The 23,504-nt window shown below is 40.5% G+C and overlaps 1 protein-coding gene across 1 annotated transcript; it reads left to right on the top strand.

Annotated features, from left to right (window-relative positions):
• The first annotated feature begins 21,389 nt into the window (after positions 1–21,389).
• june (JunE proto-oncogene, AP-1 transcription factor subunit) lies at positions 21,390–22,427 on the top strand. Its single transcript, XM_073478554.1, has one exon. The coding sequence runs from the start codon at positions 21,390–21,392 to the stop codon at positions 22,425–22,427; it is 1,038 nt and encodes a 345-aa protein (XP_073334655.1).
• Positions 22,428–23,504: the final 1,077 nt, after the last annotated feature.

Raw genomic sequence — 23,504 nt, 5'->3', positions numbered from 1 at the left:
AATTGGTAGGGGTCTATGAGATGTTGCACCTCACCTCGTAGGTTCCCCACCACAATGCGTTCAAGTGATTTCATCACTATTGATGTCAGTGCTACCGGTCTAAAATCATTATTTTCCTGTGGGCAAGGTTTTTTTGGAACAGGAATAATGACAGCTTTTTTCCATATCTTAGGAATGGTGCATGTGTCAACCGAGAGCTGGAATAAAGGGCTCCATGCTGGGGTCAACTCATCAGCAAATGTTTTAAGAAGAAGAGCCGAAATACCATCTGGCCCACTGGCCTTCCTAGTGTGCAACTTTTTAAAAACCTTTGCCACAGTACTTGGATCAATTACTATTCTATCCTGTGCTGGATCACACGTCACTGTAACTGACAGGTTTCTACATTCATCAATACAGTCACTCCCTTCAGAATCAAAACTTTTATAGAAATTGTTGAGTTCATTTGCTTTTTCCAGTTCATTCCGTACATGCATTTCCCTCAGAGTTCAGGTTGGTCATTCCTTTCACAGAGTCCCACAGTTTTTTCGAGTTCTTAGTTGAAAAGGCTGCACGAAGACTGTGCTGCTCTCGCGCTTCCCTTAGTTTCCCCTTTAGTTCTCTTTGAACTGCTCTCAGTTCCATTGTATCGTTATTCCGGAAGGCTTATTTTTTCGTCTGATGCAATGTTTGATCTCAGGCGTGATATAGTCTTTGTTATTTGGGTATATCCTAATGATCTTTTTTGGCACTACAGTGTCAACACAAAAATGAATGTACCCTGTGATCACCTCCGCAATACTGTCAATATCGCCGTGTGCTATTTTTGACATATTGTTGGAACCCTGGAAGATACAGCACAAATAAAAATGTTCCTATAGTCTCTGGGTAGGTAAAATGGTCTTAGACTTAAACATATAAGTTCAAGGTCGAGAGTGCATACCATGTCTTTTGTTGTGTAATTCCTGCACCAAGAGTCCTTAATAAAGACACAGATGCCACCTCCCCTCGTTTTCGCCCGAGTTATTATTCCTATCCATACGAACATTTGAGAATCCTTGTACCCAAACCAATGGATCCAGAAGCCAGGTCTCTGTGTAGATCATGAGGCAGCAGCGCTGCGCCACCGGAAATACTATCAAGGTGCTAACTTGGAGGACATGTGCTGCACATCATTAGTCCTGCTTCGTCCACATTGATCGGGTCTTGCATCTACAAATTAGATGGTAATTAAAATCTTATTTTCTTTGCCAGTATCTTATTCTTATTGCTAAGAATGTTTTGTATCAAACTGATCCTCAACATGCTGTCTGCTCCTGATTTTAACATGCCATGTTAAACATGTCATGTTTATCAGTGAGGCTCAGGTCTGAATAGCTCTAACAATTAGGCTATATTTACAGGTGTTTTTTGTTCATCTATTTTGGTAATGTTAAGTAACGGTCGGCATTTAAGGATCGACATTCTCCTTAACCCGGTAATTAGCACAATGAGGCCAGCACAGGCAGCTGGAAAATATAGCTTCAGTGGAATATTTTCATGTCTAGGCTGGTGATTCAGGATTTTTTGACCAAACCAAAGTAAGGGATTATTGGAATAAACAAACGGAGATGGTTTTGGTGAGTTTGAATGTGTTTACGTCAACTTTGAATGACGTGTGATTTACATTGAGTTAACAAGACAATTAAGCTTGTTGTATAAGAGAGAAACTTGAATGCACAAGGTGTGGAGTTGTATTTTTCTGTTTAAAATGGAATAGGTGTAAGACTGCTTTTCTTGACATTTTCTAAATTAATTTTGAGACAAAGACTTACTGGCGAAAGTAATGGGTCTGGCTCATGTTTCACCCTCTTGAAGTTGAGACAGAACAGCCCCTATGCCATTCAAGGATGCATCAGTTGACAGCATGAAGGGAGAAGTCAAGATGAGCCAGGATGACAATGTGAATCAGTGAAGTATTCAGGTTTTCAAAAGCCTGTTCCTCCTCCAGTGTCCAGTTAGACGCACACAACTTCCTGCTTGGCAGTTTGGTTTTATGTTATTTGCCCTCTCTTTTCTCACCCTTCAACGGATGGTAGAGAACCTGGGCACAAAGTGTTGATAGTAATTTATCATCCCTATAAAGGATCTTATTCGCTCCTGGGATGGGGTCACGCCATCAGGCTCCATGAGGTCAGTGCTTGTCATGTCTGTGATGTTCCCAACCTTACTGGGGTCTGTTGAAACACCATTCTCACCAATCAAGTGGCCGAGAAACTTTACAGACCTCCTGAGGAAGAAGCACTTGTTGGGGGCCAACGCCAAGTTATGGCCACGCAGCCTTTCAAACACCATCTCCAGGCGCAGGCTGTCTCCTCATCAGGTGCAAACACCAACAGATCATCCAAGTACTATAGCAGAGACAGGTTTCTGGGTCTCTGTTTGGGCAGGGGAAGGACACTGTCTCCCAGTAGGACTCACATAGCTAAGACTGATGCAGGATGTGTTTTATAACATTGGTCCCTAGCATCAACTCAGCATGTTGTCCTGGAGCAACAGGTGTGGGGACCAAATCTTACAGCCATACACTACCATCTCCACGTCAAAAGCACACTTTGGCTTAACATGAAGTCCGCCACATCCAACAAGGACTACATTCACATCAATCTTTCTTTGATCTGTTATCACCCCAGCCTCGCTCAGTTTTATCTCAGTGGGATATAATTCTAGTCTGCTCAAGTCATAGAAGCCTTTGGTTCAGCTGTAAGCCAGAAAGCTAACGTTATACTAGCAAGATTCAAAGTCAATAACATAATGATGCAAAGTATCAATAAGTTTGGAGGGGCAGTGTACTTCTGTCAGCTTGGGTGTGAGTCACCATCCTGTGGTGTTCAGAGGATGAAGCGCTTGGTGTTGTAATTACATGTTAGCTTGTTAACATGTTGCAATAAACGGAGGTTTTTACTATGTCCCTGTTGTTTGAGTTACTCATTTTAGATACCGACAGCTTATTTATTAGAATGGTGAACAGATATTAACAAGAAGTTTTGTAAGAGTGAAAATAAAATAATCCAGCACTAATCTTAAAATGTAGAAAAAACAGTGGACATGAAACTTGTTGTGTTTTCCTTTAATGTCTTACTGTTCTGTTGAATGCTATTATGAGACAGAACTTTGGTTGTTTGTAACATTATAACATCTGATTTAATGTGATGAAGTGAAATAATCATTTTGAGTACATAAGTATGTGTATAGAAATGACCCACATAACCAAACAAGACCATCAGTGATAAGATTGGCTATTTCTGGATAGTATTAGGCTTATTCTTAAGCCTGTCACAAAGTCAGATTCCAACTCATTCAGGTTGTAGTGTCAAGTAATAAAACGAAAACTATTTTTTTATGATGGAGTGCTAAGGATGAATTTAGGAGTCTCATAGCCTGAGGAAGGAAGTTGCTCTGTAGTAGTAAAAAGTAAGGAATAGGCTACATAAAGCATTTGGTAAACAGAATGAACATTTTTTTTGTTTTCCCTTTTAAGTTTGCAAATGCAAATTCCAGTTAAATAGGGGAATATAGCTGCAATCAAAAATATTTTATTATATAAAATTATCGCAATGTGTATCATTCCATTAATTATGATTCAGATTAGTGCACCATGTTAAAACTTTTTTTTTGCACTAGGGTTAGGCTTAGGGTTCTAACTTCAAGTTAGTAAAGGAGCGATATGTAAGAATTTCAGTAAACAACATTGAAAAATTAACTAGAATCATCAACAGAATGTGAAAAAATAAGTGTTGACGTTCAGAATCAGAATTCCTTTATTATTACCGCAAACAGGGAAATTTGTGCGTCACAGCAGCCAAAGGACAGTTAAATATAACAATAAACAATAATAATAGTAAAAAATAAACAATATAATAAAAGGAAATAGAAATAGAATCATATATACATAATATGTACAAATATAAACAGTGTAATTATAGACAGTGTGGGCAGTGTATTGTTATTAATAAATAATAAATATGAGTATGAAAATTGCCCAGTTAGTGCAAACCAAAATGAGAAATGAGTTATGTATACAGTTTTTATTGCACAGTGAGGTCTACTGGGAGCAGTGCTGATTGTAGAGTCTGAAAGCAGCAGGAAGGAAGGACCTGTGATACCTCTCCTTTACACACTTGGGATGTATCAGTCTATTGCTGAAGGAGCTGCCCAGTGCTGTGATAGTGTCCTGCAGGGGGTGGGACTCCTTTACCAGTCGCGGTGACAGCTTATTCATCATCCTGCTCTCTCCCACCGCCTACACTGTGTCAAGAGGGCATCCCAGGATGGAGCTGGCCTTCTTGATAAGTTTTTCAAGTCTCTTCCTATCTGCTGCCGAGATGCTGCTGCTTCAGCAGACTACTCCATAGAAAATGGCTGATGCCACCACAGAGTCATAGAAAGTCCTCAGGAGTGCCCCCTGCACTCCAAAGGACCTGGGCTTCCTCAGCAAATGGAGTCTGCTCTGACCTTTCTTATAGGTTGCTGTAGTGTGATCAGTCCAGTCCAGTTTATTGTTCAGGTGAACTCCCAGGTACTTGTAAGATACCACCATCTCAATGTATGTTCCCTGGATGTTCACCTGTGTGCAGGGTTGTCTGTGCCTGTGGAAATCTACCACCAGCTCTTTGGTCTTCCAGGCATTGAGCTGGAGGTGGTTCCTCTGGCACCAGTCCACGAAGTCCTGAATAAGTTCTCTGTAGGCTCTGTCGTCCCGTCCCTGATGAGGCAGATGATAGCAGAGTCATCAGAGAACTTTTGTAGATGGCGGTGGGGTGATTGGTGGGAGAAGTCTGCAGTGTACAGGGTGAACAGGAAAAGGGTCAGGACTGTTCTCTGTGGGGCCCCCATACTGCAGACAACTGTGTCCAACACACAGCCCAGAAGTGCAGGCTGTATGGTGTTGAAAGCACTGGAGAAATCAAAGAACATGATCCTCACAGTGCTTCCAGGCTTTTCCAGGGAAGATGATGGTGTTGATCCTCACAGTGCTTCCAGGCTTTTCCAGGGAAGATGATGGTGTTGTCCACTCCGATGCCAGGTTGGTAGGCAAACTGGAGTGGGTCCATAAAAGGACCCACCAGAGGGCAGAGAAGGACAAGGACCAGCCATTCCAGGGTCTTCATCAGGTGTGAAGTGAGGGCAACTGGTCTGTAGCTACTGAAGTCCTTTTCCCAGCTTCAGGTTCATGTTGAAGAAGTACTCCACAATCTTGAGGAGCCTGGAGCTGATCCCATCTGGACCCGTAGCCTTCTTCACCTTCATCTTCCTCAGCTCGTTTCTCACCTGGATAGTGGAGAGGGACAGATTGGAGCAGGGGGGCTAAGTGTTGGGTGGGGGAGGTGGGTGAATGTCAGGGGGAGCAGTGGGGGGTGTCTGCAAGCTGAATGCAGTGGAAAGGGAGATAGAGAAGTGGGGCAGTAAACAGGGTAGAAGAGGTGGGGGCAGCAGAGATGACTGGGCCGGGGGAGGGGTGGGTGTCTGGTCAAACCTCTTTTTTTCCTTAAGGAGAGCCTTTCTGTCAGGAATAATCCAGGGTTTGTTGTTTGAAAAACACCGTACAGTCCTGGTAGGTACGGTGTTATCCACACGGAAGTTTATGTAGTCCGTTATGCAGCCTGTTAAACTGTCGATGTCCTCCCGCACGGTTCTTCCCACACAGTTGAGTCAAAACAGTCCCTCAGAGCCTCTTCAGACTCCTCAGTCCATGCCTTAACTGCGCGGGTTTCCACTGGTTGCCTGTTAACCAGGGGCTTGTACACAGGCAGGAGATGCACCAGGTTGTGGTCAGATCTTCCCAGGAGAGGGAGGGGGATGAGTTGTATGCCTCCTTGCTGTTGGCGTAAAATAAGTCCAGTGTTTTATTGTTTCTGGTGTGGCAGGTGACATACTGTGTGAATGTAGGCAGGGTGGAGCACAGAGAGGCATAATTGAAATCCCCAGAGATCAAGAAGAGGGCCTGTAGGTGCTGTGTCAGCAGTGAGCTTGTGACTGAGTGGAGAACATCACAATCTGCATCAACGTTAGCAGAGGGGGGGATAAACACTGCGATTACGGTCACTTGTGTAAACTCCCTTGGGAGGTAGTACGGCCTCATGCTAACTGCTAAAAGTTCAATGTCCTTACTGCAGACTTGTTCTTTAACAGTGATGTGCCCAGAGTTACACAGTCTGTCAAACACAGCCAGCCCTCCTCCTTTCCTCTTACCACTCTCCGCCATCCTGTCTGCCCGCAGCAGTTGAAAACCATCCAGATTGACTTCCGGGGTCGCGCAGCTACAAGATGACAGCCTAGTTTTTCGTGCTCCCCGACCGACACAGAAAAAACCCCTCAACAAGTTGAAAATACTCAGAACAACGAGTTGAAGCAAACATGACGGACAATAGGGCTAATAAGGGACCATATATGAAGACCAGAAGCACCGTAGCAGTAGGAGACGAGGACGAATGGCCTCCGCTAACTCAGCCTAGCCGAAGTAGCTCCCCAACGCTACACGAGGAAAAGGAAGCAGAAGACGCAACCCTGCACTCCATCCTAAACGAGATAAAAGACTTCAGACGTGACAACAACCAACAACTCACGGAGATAAAGCAAGAATTGCACAGCACCAATAACAGACTGGAGGAGGCTGAGGGTAGGATCGAAGAAACCGAGACAGTGCTGCAGGCCATGGCTACACTAATCAAAAAGCTAATGAAACGCCATGTGAACATGGAGGCTAAGCTAACCGACCAGGAGGGGCGAGCCCGTCGGGATAATCTCCGGATACACGGTATACCTGAGAAGGAGGAGGGAGACAACATGTGCGCCTTCCTGGAGAAACTACTGAGTGATACACTGGATATCCGCGGAATCCGGATCGAACGAGCACACCGGAGCCAAGCACCTGTACCGGAGGACCCACAGGCGAGACCCCGGTCCATAATCGCAAAGTTCACAAGTTACAGAGTCAAGGAAGAAGTTATTCGCAGAGCTTGGCAGAAGAAGGCAGTGTATTACAAGAACACACGCTTCTTCGTGGATCACGACTACCCGGCCGCGGTGCTTAAGAAACGTTATGAGTACATGGAAGTGAAAAAGATCTTGAGAGAGAGAAAAATTAAATTTCAAACCCCCTATCCGGCCAAGCTACGGGTCCACTACGACGACGGCACAGAGACATATCAGAATGCAGCGGATGCCACAGCGGACATGGCGAAACGAGGATTCCCCGTCACCGTCATCACAGCCCCAATCGACACAGACCACCGGGAGCTGCAACTCTCATCATGGCAGATGGCCGGAGACCGGAGGGGAACATCAGACGTGGACACAGGACCACAACGACAGGAGAAACCCTCCCACAGATCTTACAAAGAGAGGCTACAGCAGTTCAAACACACACACCCAACAAAGTGAATCCAAACGGTGACCTATAGGCTACTCACATGATCCCAGATAAGTAATTTTATGTTTATTTAGCCTCGTATAGCAGACTATTTTATTTTGGTCCCAGTAAGAGTTCACCAGGAATGGACTTAACCTGGTTTTGTGATATTTGAAAGAAAAAAGACTAATCGGTAACAGGATTAATTGGGACCAGTCTCTCCTAAGTTTAGTTAAAGTATTTTGATTTTGAACTCTGAAGGACTAATCTTTGATGTAAGACTCGGATGCTAAATAAACTGAGAAGTGGGGTCACGAGTGAAGCCTCTCAGGAAAAAACCAAACCATAAAAAACAAATACCTATGGAAACTAATTAAGGTCTTCTATAGCTATCTACACAACATTGTCGGGACACGGAAACGCAAAGGACATGTCAAAGACATGAGCTCATCTTCCAGGGCCCCTCTCTCTGTGAAGAGAGGACTCTCCCTCAAAGAGTGCTTAAACACCAGAAGCACCCGAAAGGCTCGATCCGATCGAGCCTCATCGATGGAGGCAACAAACACCAAAGTAAATAAAGAAGACTCACTTAGATGTAAGTTATTTTTACATTTGTACATAGTTCGGTTCATTGAGTTCACAAATGTTTTTGGGATGTTTAAGGTCTTAAAAAACACAGCACAACACAGGGAGAAAGACAACACAAATAACCCACAAAATAAATGACAGACAACCAGAATATTAAGATTATTTCTTACAACATAAATGGAATCCTGAACCCAGTGAAAAGAAGTAAGATTCTGAGTAAACTGAAAAAAGAAAAAGCACACATAGCAATGTTACAGGAAACGCACCTGAGCCCAACAGAACATGAGAAATTGGGGAGGCTGGGTTTTTCAAAAGTGTTTTACTCATCATACAAATCTGGTAATAGAAGAGGTGTAGCCACCCTAATATCTCAAAGACTCCCCTTTGAGAAGACTCTGGAGATCACAGATAAAGAAGGGAGATATTCACTGATCTCAGGGAAAATAGAGGGCACCGAAGTTTCCATACTGAACGTTTATATCCCCCCCGGCAGTAATATAGCAATCTATAGAAAGATTTTTGATTTAATGTCTGAAGCAACAGGCATTCTCATCTGTGGAGGCGATTGGAACATTCGAATTAACCCAAGGCTAGACTCTTCCAAATTATTTTTACAAACCCCAATTCATAAAAAAATTAAGATTCTCATGTCAGAACTTGGGGTGATTGACCTATGGCGAGATGTTCACCCATCAGAACGAGACTACACTCATTATTCTAACCCACATGATGTGTACTCGAGACTCGATTACTTTTTTATTTATAAGAGGGACCGCCATAGAGTACAGCAATGTGAACATGGAAATATTGACTTGTCAGACCATGCCCCTATTCTGTTAACAATTCAAATAAACAACAGCCCAAGAAATACACTATGGAAACTAAACTCCAGTGTCCTTAATGATCAGCAATTCAAAACACAAATAAAAAGAGAAATAGAACTGTTTCTACAAGAAAATAACAATAATGAAGTTGCCTCAGAAATAGTATGGGATACACTTAAAGCTGTCTTCAGGGGGAAAATAATCTCATATTGTGCACAAAAAAAGAAAGAAAGACAAGAAACTCTAGCAAAATTAACTAGAGAACTGGAAGAGCTTGAAACAAAACACAAAAAGAACTTAAATCAGAATACTGAGTTACAACTAAAAGAAATCAGGAAGGCGATAAACACCTGGTACACCCAAGAAACGAAAAAAAAAATGTTTTTCACAAAACAAAAATACTATGAGACGGGCTCAAAGTTCGCAAAGCTGTTAGCAAGAAAACTACAAAAACAGAAAGCAGACAGCACTATTCACAAAATCAGGAATCCAATTACAAAACACCCGGTATATAAAAGAGAAGAAATACAATCAGCCTTTCAAAATTATTACAAAGAATTATATTCCCAATCACAATTAGAGGAAGAACAAAATATTAAAACATTTTTAAATTCACTTAACCTACCTACCTTAAACGAGCAGCAAAATAAGGAATTAACGGCAGAAATAACAGAAGAAGAATTAGACAAAGCCATATCAAGGCTAAAAACCAACAAGTCACCCGGACCAGACGGATTCTCATCCGAATGGTACAAAGCCTTCAGGACTGAATTAAAACCATATCTCCTTCACATATTCAATAAAGCTCTAAAAGAAGGAAAAATCCCACCAACATGGAAGGAGGCTACTATAACAGTCATACCGAAAGACGGAAAAGATAAATTAGAATGCGGCTCGTTTAGACCAATCTCAATTCTTAATATTGATTATAAATTATACACATCGATTATGTCAAGACGAGTTGAAAACGCTCTCCCCCAGCTCATCCATACAGATCAGACCGGATTTGTTCCGCAGAGACAAACGCACGACAATATAAGACGATCACTGCATGTATTAAGCCATATTCAAGAACACAAATTACAGGCCTTATTGATCAGTTTAGATGCAGAGAAGGCCTTCGACTCAGTGAGCTGGGAGTTCTTATACCTGGTCCTTGAGAAATTTGGCTTTCACAAAAATTTTGTTAACGCAATTAAGTCATTATATAACAACCCTACTGCCAGAGTTAAAATAAATGGGCATCTATCAAAGATCATTAAATTGAAAAGAGGCACAAGACAAGGTTGTGGGATGTCACCGCTTCTTTTTGCTCTCTTCATAGAGCCGCTAGCCCAATGGATCAGGCAGACAGACAATATCAAAGGAATTAATATAAATAATGACAAACACAAGGTGGCGCTGTACGCAGACGACATTTTGGTGTACCTAACAGAACCAACTAAATCTCTCCCCGAATTATTTAAATTACTAGAACAGTATGGTAAATATGCAGGATACAAGTTAAATATTCAGAAGACGCAAATTTTAAAACTTAATTACAACCCACCAATAGAACTCAAAAAGAGATTCCATATGAAATGGGACCAAGAAGCAATAAAATATCTTGGAATATCACTACCAAAAGATATAACCACAACTAAAAAAATAAACTATGACCCACTTATAAACAAATTAAAAACAGATATTGCAAGATGGAACTCAAATCCATTTATGAGTTTAACGCAAAGAATAGAAGCAATTAAAATGAACATACTTCCTAGGATTTTGTATCTGTTTCAGGCTCTCCCAGTCGAAATACAATCCCAACAATTTAATGAGTGGGACAGAATTCTCTCAAGATTCATCTGGCAAGGGAAAAAACCGAGAGTAAGATTTAAAACGTTGCAACTCCCCAAAAAAGAGGGTGTAATGGCAGTCCCACATCTAAGAAATTACTTTTACTCAACTCAGATTAAACCACTACTAAATTTATGTAATCCAGAATATAACGCAAGGTGGAAGGATATAGAAAAGACCTTAATTAAGGATTCCCCGATTCAAGCAGTGTTAGGTAATAAGGAAATAAAACTAACAATAAGTAAACTAAAAAACCCATGGCTGAAGTTCCAACTCAAAATCTGGCACACAATCAAAACAGATTATAAATTACTGGATAAATTATGGTTCATCAGATGGATTGCATATGATCCTGACTTCAAACCAAACCAATTAGATCTCAGATTCAAAACCTGGACAAGCAAAGGGATCTCAACATATTACTCACTTACAAATAAAGGAATACTAAAAGACTTCCAAACCCTAAAAAGAGAATTCTCCTTAGAACAGCAAGACTTTTACAGATTCCTGCAACTCCGTAATTATTTTGATAAATGCAATAAATCGCCTCACGTAGACCTAGAAGATGCAATATTAAAAGAATTCTTGAGGTCATACTCAAATGAATCAATTAAAGGTGCCATCTCAAGGTTGTACAAAGGGCTCTTAACAAAAAAAACAAGCACCACAGAATATATCAAAAATAAATGGGAAAAAGAGGGACAGCTCGACATAACCAAAGAAGAGTGGCTCAACTACTGCGAGATTCTGTGGAGATGCACAAGTGCACATACATGGAGGGAATTTGCGTGGAAGTGTTTGATAAGATTCTTCACAACCCCAAAGAAGAAATTTCATTACACAGGGGAAGACCCCAAATGTTGGAGAGGATGTGGAGATCAAGACGCAAATCATTGGCATGTGTTCTGGAAATGCCCAGGGTTGCAGAACTTTTGGTCAGAGGTCCATAAAACAATGGAGGAGATATTTCATATCAAGATACCCAACCGATTTGAAACCTTTATCTTAGGCAAATCAGACTTTATTATTGGGAACACTAATAGATACCTTTTCATAATTATGGTAACTGTAGCTAAGAAAAACATCACTAGACACTGGTTGCATCCCGAATCTCCCACAGTGAGTGAATGGATGGACACGATTGATGACATATATCAAATGGAAAAAATCACACACTCACTAAATTTACAGATGGAAAGATTTAATAAAATATGGTCAAAGTGGATCTCCTTTGTCGAAAAAAGACAACCTAACCGAAGGGACAGAATAGATTGATCCTTATTAAACGACAAAACATCCCTCCTAGCATAATACACCAAAAGAATATAGGCCTACCACTGCTAGTGAATCTCCCATAAGTGTTTTGCTTTTGTTTTGTTTTTTCTTCTTCTAATGTACATCCCAGTTCTTATGTTTTCTTCTGTTCTATTGTAGTTAATTATTACCCATCCCTACCCCATGTTGGAGGGGAGGGAAGGGGGGAAGGGAAAAAAAAAAAAAAAAAAAGAAAAAATTAATATGTATGATCAAGGTTATCTTTTTATCATTATTATTATTTTTTCATTGCTGATACTGTGCCATATCTTAACTAAATACTATATGGTCGGGGTAGTTTAAAAAAAAAAAAAAAAAAAAAAAAAAAGCACTACAGAGTTAATAAGACAGTATTAGACATGTGGTAGTTAAATGTCAACTATTTAGATTTTGTTCTTGGGGATTCTCCCCTATCTACATTTATTTATTTACTTATTTTTAATTTCCTCATTGTTGGTATTATGCCACACCTTAGCTAAATATTTTTTATTTCATTATTTTTAGTGGGTTAAGAAAAAAGTGGCTGTAAAGTAACTGCCAAATGTCTACTGGAGTTTTGTTTTGGTTCTCTCGGTTTAAGAAGGGGGGCGGGGGGCGGGGGGGGGCGGGGGGGGCAAAGAACAAAAAAGGTTTTTACCTGTGCAACACAGACGTATTCATAGTGATTCTTAATATGTTGTACACACTTCTCAGTAAGGTTGTTGGTTTATGTAAAGTAGTAAAACTGCTGTACATTTCTTCAAAGAGAGATACTGTTATGAGAGGTTCTAACATTACTCAGTTGACTGATTGTCAGACTTTGTTTTGTTTTTTGTGACAAACATACACCTCCTACAACAAATGTACTGGATGTTTCAAATGTGTACTGTATCTTGCATTGAATAAAAATTGTAAATTAAAAAAAAAAAAGAAAACCATCCAGATTAGCGTCTGTGTCCGAGGTCAGCGCCGTTTGCCATGTCTCTGTGAACACCATAATGCTGCACTCAAGGTAGTCCCTCTGATGTTGTTAACTCGTCCATCTTGTTGGGGAGAGATCTTATATTCCCCATGATGACAGACAGGAGGACGGGTCTGTAGCGTCTCCTGCTATAGCGTAATGCGTTGTGATTGAGATCCTGACCCACCATGCATCCTGGAAAGTGACAAAGTTAAGTTTTTAGCTCTAAATTACATAGTTACATAATCAGCGACTTATCCATTCACACAGATGCCGGTTCGCCTCTGCTGCCCCTCTGATAGGTAGAAACTTTCACACAGAGGAGGATGCAGAGAATTGGCCCAGAATCCCCGCACTCAAAGGGCAGTGTGAATGGGGCTTCTCTCTCGCCCTCTGACTCTCTCTCTCTCTCCCTCTGACTCTCTCTCCCTGACTCCCTCTGACTCTCTCTCTCTCTCCCTCTGACTCTCTCTCTCTCTCTCTCCCTCTGACTCTTTCTCTCTCTCTCCCTCTGACTCTCTCTCTCTCTCTCCCTCTGACTCTTTCTCTCTCTCTCCCTCTGACTCTCTCTCTGACTCACTCGGTCTGGTCTCGGTTCTGTCCGCAGCTCTCTGCTTCTCTCTGTGAGTATGAACCTTTATCAGTCTTTATTATTAACCGGTGTTCAGAGAAACATCCAGCCGCTGTGTTCTGTTGGGTCGCCACAGTTTCAGGTAGAACAACCCGCCTCTTTGGACGGTTAGTTCCTCCGAATGGTGGCGTTAGTCCGTCAGATCCAGCAGCGCTGCCTCGCGCTTCCTCTCGGTGCGAAGTTAACGGCTGTAACCGGGAACTTTGACGTGTTGAGCCGGTGTGTCATCTCACAGAGTCCTGACAGATCTAACAGCTTCAATACTGAGAGGTTAGGCTGCTGTTTCCACTGTCTGACTAATACTAATGATTCATGTTTCAAATAGCAATAACATCGATGATGTGATATAGATTTAATCTATTTATTAATCATGAGCTCATGGCCTCATATGATAAATATTATACTGGTGTGTTAAAGTCTATTGCTTTCGGCTAATATTATTTTTGTTGGATTGACATGACAGCATTATCTTAATGTTGTATACACTGTTAAATTCTTCATATTTTATAAACTGATTATTTATTTTTTTATGTAAAATGGATTTGCAAAGTAACTGTAACAATGTAAAATAAATGTAGTGGAGTATAAAGTAGAAAGTATTTAAAGCTGAAAAAAAAATGGAGATAGAAAAGTGAAGTAGTAGATAAGAACCATATATCCATATTGGCTGATATTAGTTTACGGCACTACTGTTTCAGAGTCAGGCTGGTAAGTCACATTGTTGAAAGTAATTTAGAAACAGTTTAACCATTACAAAGTTTGTCCACAAGAAAGCACTGACAAGCAGGGATGCAACGATTATAGAATTTGATGGTATGATTATAATCTGAGGAAAAATCTTGATTTCACGATTATAATGCATTAATTTATTTCACAACACTAGGGATGTATCAAATCACATGAGCATTTTTAATTAGAGGTTTTATTGTATTTTGTCCCCACAACATTTAATATACATTATTACACAATAACCAAATAATACAGTATAAAATAATTATTAAAAATAAACAAAAAGTCTTTATCTCTTTGGAATTAAATATAAGCTACCTCTGTAAACATCCATGTCAGTATTTCCCTTTTGAACAAAACAAATGGTGTCAAAGGCTGCAGGACCTCTGTCTGCAATGCATCAGGGCTCTTTTGATCAACTAGGCTATATTATGAGCATGATCAACTATCTATCTACTACTCTGTCAGATCAACTATGTTACAAAATTGTTTAGTATTTTTAGTTTGTGTATTTTTCCCACATTTCTTTTGGACCTGAGTAGAGAACTTGTAAAACATGGTGGAAAAAATGATCTAGTTGGCTTTTGTTTTTAACAGTTGCTGCCCTTTGAAACATTAATAATACAGTAACGGTGAAAATAAATAATGAGGACCAAGCCTATATCTCCTTGAAAATAAATATAAGCTAGATATCAGCTGGGTATTTCCCTTATGCTTTGTTGCCGTTGGTTACGTTGCACTGACAGCCCAACTCTCACCGCTACTTTGTGACTGTAAGTGACACGTTTATATTTAATTCACTACCAACTCAGTGTTTCATTAAGTAACTTGCCACTAAAGTGGTTATTTTTTTTTATTTATTATTTTTTTACTTTGTTATTTAGTGTATTACCTTCACTTGAGCATGTATAGCTGGATGGTGATCTCGAAGATGTTTCAAAAACAGCAGTTACAGCATGTGTAACTTACTACCTGAACTTGTTGCCATACAGCATTTTATGCTGGTGCACCAGGTTTGTTTTTGTTCCGCCTGCAGTCTGCCTGTTTCTCCTGTTTGTTTCATTTTCTCACTATGCAACCGTTGTTTATAGAAAAATAATGTACCATAATGTCCCTTTTTTGAGAGTGAGAACAGAAACACTCGGTGTAGCTGTGCTTTTACGGTTACAAAACTGTGATGTTTTAAAGCGCGGTTAATACTAAAGTCGGTTAATCGCTGCATCCCTACTTACAAGTACTGGTGGGTACCTTAAAATACTACCCTGATATTGCAAGATGTGTTTGCAGTACCAATATTTATGTCAACATGAAAAATGATAATGTAAATGTATTTTAAAGCTGGTGTGTGAAATGTTCGTCATACATTCTAAACATGAGTGATGAGCTGCTTGACCCTTCATTGCCATAAAAACTCAGAGTTTCTCTTTTTAGATAAGGAAATGATTGTGCAAGGTGATGACTTACCTGAGCACAATCAGACCCTCATACATCTTGTCTCGTGGTTACTTTAGTTACTTGATGCTTGACAGATTGTGTGTGGCCTTTGTTGTGTGATGTAGCTTCTGCTCTTTTGACTCTCAAGGTTTAAGGATAGGTTCATATTTTTTCAAGTGTGTCTTAAAGGGACTTGGGGCAGGATCAAGAAATAAGACTCAATAGTGACTCGCTGGCCGTTGCGGCCGTTAGGGTAACTGCAGCCATCAGCCAAGCCGGCGTGGGAGCGCGCATGAGCTCTTCACGACAGTGCAGCTGATGCCGTCTCATCCCTATTCGTCAGACGCTTGGTCAAGTGCCTTAATGTGAGATGCCAGACTTGTTTTGTATTTTCCAAGTCAATGTTATGACTGTAACTGAAAGTTGTTCAATAAAGTGTTTATAAAAAAAAAAAAATTAAAAAAAAGCTTGGTCAAGTGCCCCTCGCGTTGATACCTGACGCAGGAGGCTACCCCTTTGCGTTGGTCTTATCCGCTACACATGAAGCAGCCGGGAAGCTGCTCGCTGTGTGTAGCGACACACAAGCGCAGCGATTTACAGTTATGGTTGATGCAGTCTGAAAGGCACGGGCAAAAGCAAAGACGGAATATCGGGGGACAGAGAGATCGTCTCTGATAAGGGATTGCTGTGTGTTAGCGGCTAATGTTGCTACACAGACACAAACAAACCGTTAGCCTGTGGCTACAGCCAGCTGCTAACGTCACCTCCCGGATAACAGGTTGGGCTTTCAGTCCCATATATAAAGGGACATATTTCTAACTATTCGGTTTCAGACTAAAGGACCGTGGAAAATGCACAGTCTGTAACTATTCAGTGTTACACAGCGGTGGACTAAGTTACATGTTTGCAGCTAACGCTACTTTGCACGTTAGGTCACTCCGAGTCCTCGGTGATCTCATATGATTTTCAAATCAAGCTCTAAACATGACCTGTAATGTTTTCTTACCTGGTTACTAGGAAATGAGCCATGTCAGCATCTGTTTTCAGTCCCAATTCAAGTTGAAGCTGCCTCCATGAGTCCAACACGTATCCGATGTATATTCAGGTGCCAGCCCGGCTTTGGTCGTAATTTTGTTTCGACTCAGACATGCCGCTGATAAAACCTTTGTTTTCTTCTTAGTATGACTTTTTAGTGGACTTTGTGTGATGGTGGGTCGTTTGCTGGCTGTAGCAGAATCCATTACTACCCAAACACTAGTTTGGGTCCGCCGCGTTTGTTTACTTCCTGTATCCAAGTCGAAAGCCGGTCGAGGACACGCATTCAGTGTCATCTGACGTCACGTCCGCAGGACTGCGCGGGAAATTCGAGCCCGAATTGCAGTACATTATGCAGCACACAGCCTGTTCAAGGCAATGGAGAGATACGTGGGTGGGCTCATTCTTTTTGGTTTTGAACGCTTCATCACCCATTAGCATTAAAAATCTTAAAATGCATGTTTATAATTTCACAGATCCTGCCCCAAGTTCCTTTAAAACATTACTCATTTGCCCATATGTACAACGATCAGCCACAACATTAAAACCACTAAAGGAGGAAGTGATTAACATTGATCATCTTGTTACCACGCAATGTTCTCCTGGGAAACCTTGGGTCCTGGCATTCATGTGGATACCACTTGACACGCACAACCCACCCAAAAATCAATATAGACCATGCAAACAACCTCCAGGCAACAGCACTCCCCAATATCAATGCCCCTCCAATAGGACAATGTGCCCTGTCACACTGCAAAAACTAGTCAGGAATGACCCAAAGAACGTGAAAAAAAGCCTAATGCCAGACACCACAGGAGAAGCCTTGTGTCCTTGCCTTAACAAGTCAGAGCTGTTTTGGTGACACAAGGGGAACCAGCACAATATAAAGCAGGTGGTTTTAATGTTGTGGCTGATGGTGTACATTGAAACAGCTTTTCATCCCTTTTTAAAACAATTTCAATGGACACAATCCCAAGTCAAGCAAAAGATAACATGAGGCTACAGCCATTTGAGACAAAGGTATAATGTGTAACACACAGTATTACAATGTATTGAGTGCTGCAGGGATGTTCTGGTCTACAGATCTCATTCTCCAGGTGTAAGAAATCATGTTTGCTTGGTACAGGCCCCAGCAAATGTCACATCAATACTTTTTTCAGTGAAAATGAAAATTGTGATCATTTTGTGAAATGATATCACAACTATAATATTATCCAAAATAATCTCAAGTATTGTATTGCGGTACACTTAAAACTGTGAACCTGTTCTTTAATGTCATAACATCACAGCAGTGCCAGCAGCAATGATACTTTTGCGTTCAGATGTGAGTTACTGCTGTACAGTCATGACATATATATGTTATATAATATGCAATATTTTTTATATCATGATATGACCAATTTTGTATTACATTTTAAGCTATACTGGTATTAACGTGAATGTTATGATATGGCACAAACGTAAACCTGTTCATTTTTCATCTGCAAAATTTCCTGCTAAGTTCATGCACATAGGCCTAGTTGGTAAAAAACTAAAATAAATAAGGGGTCCTGATAGAAAAATGTATTTGTTGTTTGGCAATATATATATGTATGTATATATATGTATATATATATGTATATATATATACATACATATATATATGTTTGCTGTGTGTCAGGGCACATTGTCCTGCTGGGGGGCCACTGCCATCGAGTAGTGTTGTTGAGGGGGTGTACTTGGTCCACAACAGTGTTTGGATGGGTGGTGCGTGTCAAGTGGCATTCACATGAATGCCAGCACCCAAGGTTTCCCAGCAGAACATCGCATTGTGATGAGATGATCAATGTTATTCACATCACCTGTCAGTGGTTTTAATGTTGTGACTGATCGGTGTATATATACCATTATCAGATTTTTGAAATTGTCAAATTCAGGTTGGGTTACACTGGACATGGTTGGGGAACTGTCAATCAAATATGATCTATAGATCTGATTTAAACTTGTACTCTAATTGTTGCTTATTTAGTCATGAACATTAAATGTTCTAAATACTAAAATGTACTGTATACAGTTTTGACCACTGCTAGCATTATGGAGCAGTGTTTTTAGGAGTAAATATAAGTAAAAAGTTTTAAGCTATATAGCAGTGTGCAAAGAAGCAAAATACCTGCATTTACAGTCTTTAGCTTTGTTTTTATTTTGTATTTTTCGGTATATAACCCTTTGAACCTTACATAACCCATGGTAACTGTTTTGCATTTTCACCATGGACAGTGCTCTTAAATGTAAGCAGGATAGTAAAGAGGGCTTTGGGGATAACCCCTTTCACTTTTCCACCAGTTGGAAAACAACAGTGGTCTCTCGAGTAACTGCTGCATTCATTAACTGACACACTGTGACCTGTACTGATCATTACTGCCAGAGTGACAACACACTGAGCACAGACATGTTCAAAAGATGTCAATTACACGTGTTTGTCAAACGTTCAAAAGGCGTCCGCTGCTGCTTGAAAGTTTTTGCAATGTCTATTTTACGTTCAACTATTGACCTCTAAATGACTTCCTTAAAAGGTTCAAAATGAAAGTTTTTGCAAGGTCTTTTTAAGACAAATTTTTACCGTTCAGTATTGACATCCTTACAGGGTTCAAAATGAAAGTTTTTGCTATGTCATTGTTAGCCATCTTGACAAGGTTCACTATTGACGTCCAAGTGACATCAATACAGGGTTCAAAATGAAAGTTTTTATGATGTCTTTTCAACATCTATTGCAGACATCCAAAGGACAGCTGCTGATAGGTCAAAATTATTATTTTAATGTTGCCTTTTATTAGCTTACTGTCACATTCCATTTTGCATCTCTCCTTAGTCAGTTTATATGGTGTTACAAATGGGATTTGAACTGCTGGCTGCAACAAATTCTGTTTCTGAGGCAGGCTCTCTACTACTTGAGCTATCTAACTTGTTGCTAGAACTTGTTCTACTAAAAGTAATGATTGAATTCCTCAATGCTTATCTGAGGTCTGTCTTGTCTTCATTTACGATCAGTTTGGTCATCAAACCTCCACCAGGTTGGCTATTGTTCCAAAGTTGGATGACCAAAACATCGTATACAATAAAACATTGATTCTGAGTGATTGAGTCAAATTATCACTTCTTATTTAATTAATTTTTTTTACACAGCTTCCAAATTTTTTTTTCTGGGGTTGTATGAGCTATAATGTTTTTTATTGAAATTGAACAACTATACCCGATTCCTTGGAAGATTTCTGGAAATTTCCCCAAAAGTCAACCCCTTTGCAACCCTATGTGATTTTAAACAACAAAATAGCCAAACTTAAACTTTAAGTAGCACAATATAAAATAGCCATTTTATTTCATAATTGCCATTTTCACTGGCAATTATTAGCATTATTAGCATTGAGTCTAAAACCAAAATATTGACAGATAGGTACTTGTGCATTTCACTTCGACAACAAATCCCCCTGACATGACCTTGTCAGTCAACTATAACTCTTGTCACATTATGAGTGAAATGTGACTCCTGCTACAGTGTGCTGCGACTCTGCTGCTGTACATCCGTCATCCAACTTAATATTGATTTTTTTTTTTAAAAAGAAGCAAAACAAAGACCATGTGACACAGCTAGCACAGACTACCATTGACTACAACTACAGGCCTAGCATTGAGCACTTCTTTTAGTACCATCCACAATTTTTGATAATGGAAAAACAAAAGGAACTGTTATGTGTAAAGAACTGAATTGAACTGAACTGGACTGCTCAAGGCTTTAATAGCAAACACTGTAAACATTGTACGATTTCAAAATATTGGTTTTCCAAATGTTTCATTTTAAAGGAAATGCATTCATGTTTGTGTGGATATCAAGGATACACACAATGTGTTTATGTGAGAAACACTACATGTAAACTTTGTTTACAAGAAAACAGGGTACATTAAAGTTAATTTAATTTAAGTAAATCTATTGAATTACTTTTTATCAATGGATTTCATATTGATTGTATAGACTATATACTGATGAACTGAAGACTAGATGATGAGAGCACACATTAATACTACTAATCTCACTCATACCACTAACTGAAAATGATAATAATTGTTTTAGTTGCCATGTCAGCACATGCATTCACATTATTTATAAAAAATAAAAAATATATTTTGAATAAAGCTAATTATTTATGGAACATTATTAATTTGATTCATATTATAAACCACCTGAGCTACAGCAGCATTCTGCTTTGTTCAAATAAAGAATAATAATCCTTAATTAAAAAGCTACAAGATGGATGGCAGTGGACTAACTAAGTATTACATGGTCAAGCATTATTGTCCAATCGGAGATGGATAAATACTGCAAATAAGACACAATACACAGTATATATAACATGTACATATATAAGATATGCATACACAGGAGTAGGGTCAGCAGTGTCAGCAATACCTCTCAGTAAACATGTAAGTAATCTGTCAGTCCTCTTTGTGCTTCTCTTCCTCTCACAGACATAAATGTTTTTTTTTTCCCGCAGGTACTTGTCTTCTCTCCTTCTTCTTCCTTTTATCAACACTTCTTCTACTCTCTGTCCTGCCTTCATCCTCCTGCTGCCGACATCAGTGGAACATTTCAATCCCCTTTGATATTCAGGTTAATCTGATTATGAAGATTTCCTCCACGATGCCTCTTCATCAATGACGGCCAAGATGGAGACTCCTTTCTACCACGACGACTCCCCTGCTGTCCCTGGCTTCAGCCAGATTGCAGAATACGAGCGTTACCCATCAAACAAGATGCTGATGAGCAAGAAAGCCATGTCAGTGGCAGGCAGTCATCACTTCAGTGGTGGTAGTGGTCCAGCAGGAGGAAGGGGTGGGAACCACAACAACCTGGGACTCACCGGCAACAGCTCCCTGATGACATCAACAGCACCCTCGGCGGACATGAACCTGCTGAAGCTGGCATCCCCCGACCTGGAGCACCTTATCATCCAGTCAAACCAGGGACTGGTCACCACCAGCCCTGTGTCCAACTCCACCACCCCCTTCATCTACCGCAACCAGGCTACCAACGAGCAAGAAGGGTTTGCTGACGGCTTTGTCAAAGCGCTTGCCGACCTTCACAAGCAGAACCAACTCCTGGGAGGTGGCCCCATGTCCCCATCCTCATCCTCTGCTGTCTCAGTGCAGGGACCCTATCAGAGGAACCTGATGTCCAGTGGAGACATGCCTGTCTACACCAACCTCAGCAGCTACAATCCGGGCCAGATGGCATACTCTGGAGCACAGATTGCATACAATAGCCACGGCCATGGTGGCACCGGAGCCGCTCAGCACCACATCAGAAGCCTGGACAACCCTCAGACTGTTCCTGAGGTGCCTCACCCACCAGGTGACCCCACATCTCCTCCTTCCCTCTCCCCAATCGACCTGGAGACACAAGAGCGAATCAAAGCAGAACGCAAGAAGCTTCGTAACCGCATTGCTGCATCCAAGTGCCGCAAGCGGAAGCTGGAGCGGATCTCACGGCTGGAGGAGAAGGTGAAGGTCCTGAAGAACCAGAATGCAGACCTGGCCTCCACCGCCGCCCTGTTGCGGGAGCAGGTCACTCAGCTCAAACAGAAGGTCATGAGTCATGTCACCAATGGCTGTCAGATCACTGTTGGATCGGCCTCCGCTGCCAAATCCGTAGCAGGGGGAGGAGGCACCGGCAGCGAGGACTCCAGCTGCTGAGGAGGCGAGACATCAGGAGAATGAGGTTGTGAAAATAAGCTGAGAGGCTGAGGGTTTACTTTTATATTTTTGGCATGTTGCTCGCACTCTTGGACAGTACAAGCAGAGAGCAAGGTGTCACTGATGCCTTAACAGGACAGATAGTTGTTTAACAGGGTCCCGTAAGCAAATGCCAGTCCTCCAGCCAGCTTTGAGTAGAAAGAGGAGACAGAAGGGAGAAATCTCTGACATGAGTGAAGTTCAAATTTGAACAATTTCAAATATGATGGCTACTTTTTAAAGAAGAGATGGTGACAGTTTTAATTTAGAGACACTTTTAAGAAGGACGATTTGACACAAAGAGTGTGTGTGTGAACAGACATAGCACAGTCAACTGACAGGTGACATATATTTTTGGATAGATTTCAAGTTTCCGGTACAAGAGGTTTTGTACAGTTTGAACATTAACTGTACTAGAAAAGGTGGATATCATTTTCCACAAATGATATTTTTCATTTATTATAAGAACATTGTTTGAACACTTGTTAAATTGAACATTTTTAAAATGTGACGTTTATATTTTACCATTTAAAAAAGAAGTGACAAGATTGCCCATTAAAGGTGCTAATTGTTAGAAAAGTTGATTTTTGAATCTCATTCCCAACTCATGAAATACTGACTCCGACCCATCCTACAATCCCAGAGCGACATTATTTGATGAGGTGGGAATGAGACTCAAAAATCAACAAATCTCACAAATAGCACCTTTAATGGTAAAACATGTATGTGTCAAGTAATCAGATTACTTTGAGTTACAGAGTTGTCTGTAATTTGAATTTTGGTGTCATAATTTAAAATAATCTGTGTTTTCAAAGAGACAATTTTACACATTTTTTGTGAACACCTCAGTCAAAATGGCTGATGCTGCAGTTTGTTTTGTAACCTGACTGAGGAGCATCATCTTGACTCTGACGACCCTTTTACATTAACTCTTCATAGTAACTGTGAAAGGTTTTTGTAATCTGATTACTACAATCTCTTTATATATCTGTAGTAAGTTCAGCTGTGGTTGGTAATGATCCAGTGATGACTTGATAT

This window comes from Pagrus major, chromosome 12 (genome assembly GCF_040436345.1).
Source record: "Pagrus major chromosome 12, Pma_NU_1.0".
Lineage (NCBI taxonomy): Eukaryota > Metazoa > Chordata > Actinopteri > Spariformes > Sparidae > Pagrus > Pagrus major.
The sequence above is the reverse complement of the archived record's forward strand: the minus strand, read 5'-3'. Positions and strand labels throughout refer to the sequence as shown.

Excerpts from the sequence above, each read along its gene's own strand:
- june (XM_073478554.1), top strand. The coding sequence starts at position 21,390 with ATGACGGCCAAGATGGAGACTCCTTTCTACCACGACGACTCCCCTGCT.